Source organism: Nicotiana attenuata, chromosome 10 (assembly GCF_001879085.1).
Source record: "Nicotiana attenuata strain UT chromosome 10, NIATTr2, whole genome shotgun sequence".
In the NCBI taxonomy this organism is placed as follows: domain Eukaryota; kingdom Viridiplantae; phylum Streptophyta; class Magnoliopsida; order Solanales; family Solanaceae; genus Nicotiana; species Nicotiana attenuata.
Genome location: NC_031998.1, coordinates 41,529,882 through 41,531,136, shown reverse-complemented (window position 1 = coordinate 41,531,136; position 1,255 = coordinate 41,529,882). Strand labels below are relative to the sequence as shown.

Below are 1,255 nucleotides of genomic sequence, written 5' to 3'. Positions count from 1 at the left end.
CGTTAAGGGTTTTGATCAATACCTTCTGATGTTCGGTGGAGCTCATCAACAGAGATAATAAGGAGACTTGTTCGGGAGATTTTCGACGCTGGTCAATCGCCTCATAATCCGCCATTTTCATCTTTTGAAAGAAGGCTTCCGCTTCTTCAGCACTCACGGGCTTCTTAGAGGGGAAGCGCTTTCTAGTGGCATTGTTCACCTCTTCCAAAATGAAATACTTTTTAGCTAGGTTATTTTCTTGAACTTCTCCTGAGATTTCTTTGCCCTTATAGGTCACCACTGATTTGTTGTAATTCCAGGGCACAGCGGCAGGATCTGTCATAGGCTTCTGTGGCGCGCGGCCAATAACCATGGGCTCACTCAGCCTTGGTGGATTAATTGGCCCCCGCATCACATAAGCTCCCTTGGGCACATACATTTGGGTTGTCTTGTTCAGCTGGAATCTCCTGGGAGGACTCAAAGTCATCCGCTTTTCTTTGCGGCCTCAAGGGACATAGAGAACAGCATCTTTGGGAGGCATTGCCCCAGTTTCAACTTCAATTTTCTTCTCCGACTTTGGAGGGGTGGTTTTGTTCTTTTTCTCCCCTTTGTCTTGCTTTGGGGCAGCTTTTGGTTTCCTTTCCACATCAGCGATGGCAATGATGGCCTTCATCGCTGGGTCAAATTCCTTGTCCTCACAAATCATTCTGATTACCGGCCCGTTGTTGTGGGCTGGCAGTGGGTTGTTGGTCACATTGGGAATATCTTCATCCCTTAGCACTATCTTCCTTTGTTCTACTAAGTTCTCCACTGCTCTCTTCACAGTCCAGCAATCATCTGTGTCGTGCCCTTCCGCCCCTGAGTGATAGGCACATCGGGCACCAGCTCTGTAAGAGGGTGATGTTGGGTTTTGCCTAGTTTGAGGAACCGGCTGTAGCAGACCCATTTGGACAAGCTTTGGAAACAGACTGGAGTAGGATTCGCCGATTGGTGTAAAATTTGGCCTTCTAGGTGGTTCACGAGGGGGAAAATTATTTTGTGGAGGACGGAGGTTGTAGTGGTTTTGGTAAGGAGGCTGGTTTCTAGGAAATGGAGCTTGGTTCCGGTTGGCTTGTTGTTGTGGCCGATATAGGTTGAGCATTCATGACCGTGTATGGATGAGGAGCATAGGCCATGTCTTGGTGGGGGTAATAGTGTTGCGGGGTCCTTTCTGGGAGAAGGGATCTGGGAGTACGGTGTTTTCTTGCACCCGACGCTGCCATTGATGTTTCTTCCT

General features: G+C 48.5%; 1 protein-coding gene across 1 annotated transcript in view; it reads right to left on the bottom strand.

The window, feature by feature from the left end:
• Nucleotides 799-1,255, bottom strand: part of LOC109233739 — a 1,289-nt gene continuing 832 nt past the window's right edge. The window contains exon 2 of the mRNA XM_019399605.1: nucleotides 799-910. Coding sequence (XP_019255150.1) covers nucleotides 799-910 — 112 coding nt within the window. The remainder of the gene's footprint in view (nucleotides 911-1,255) is intronic.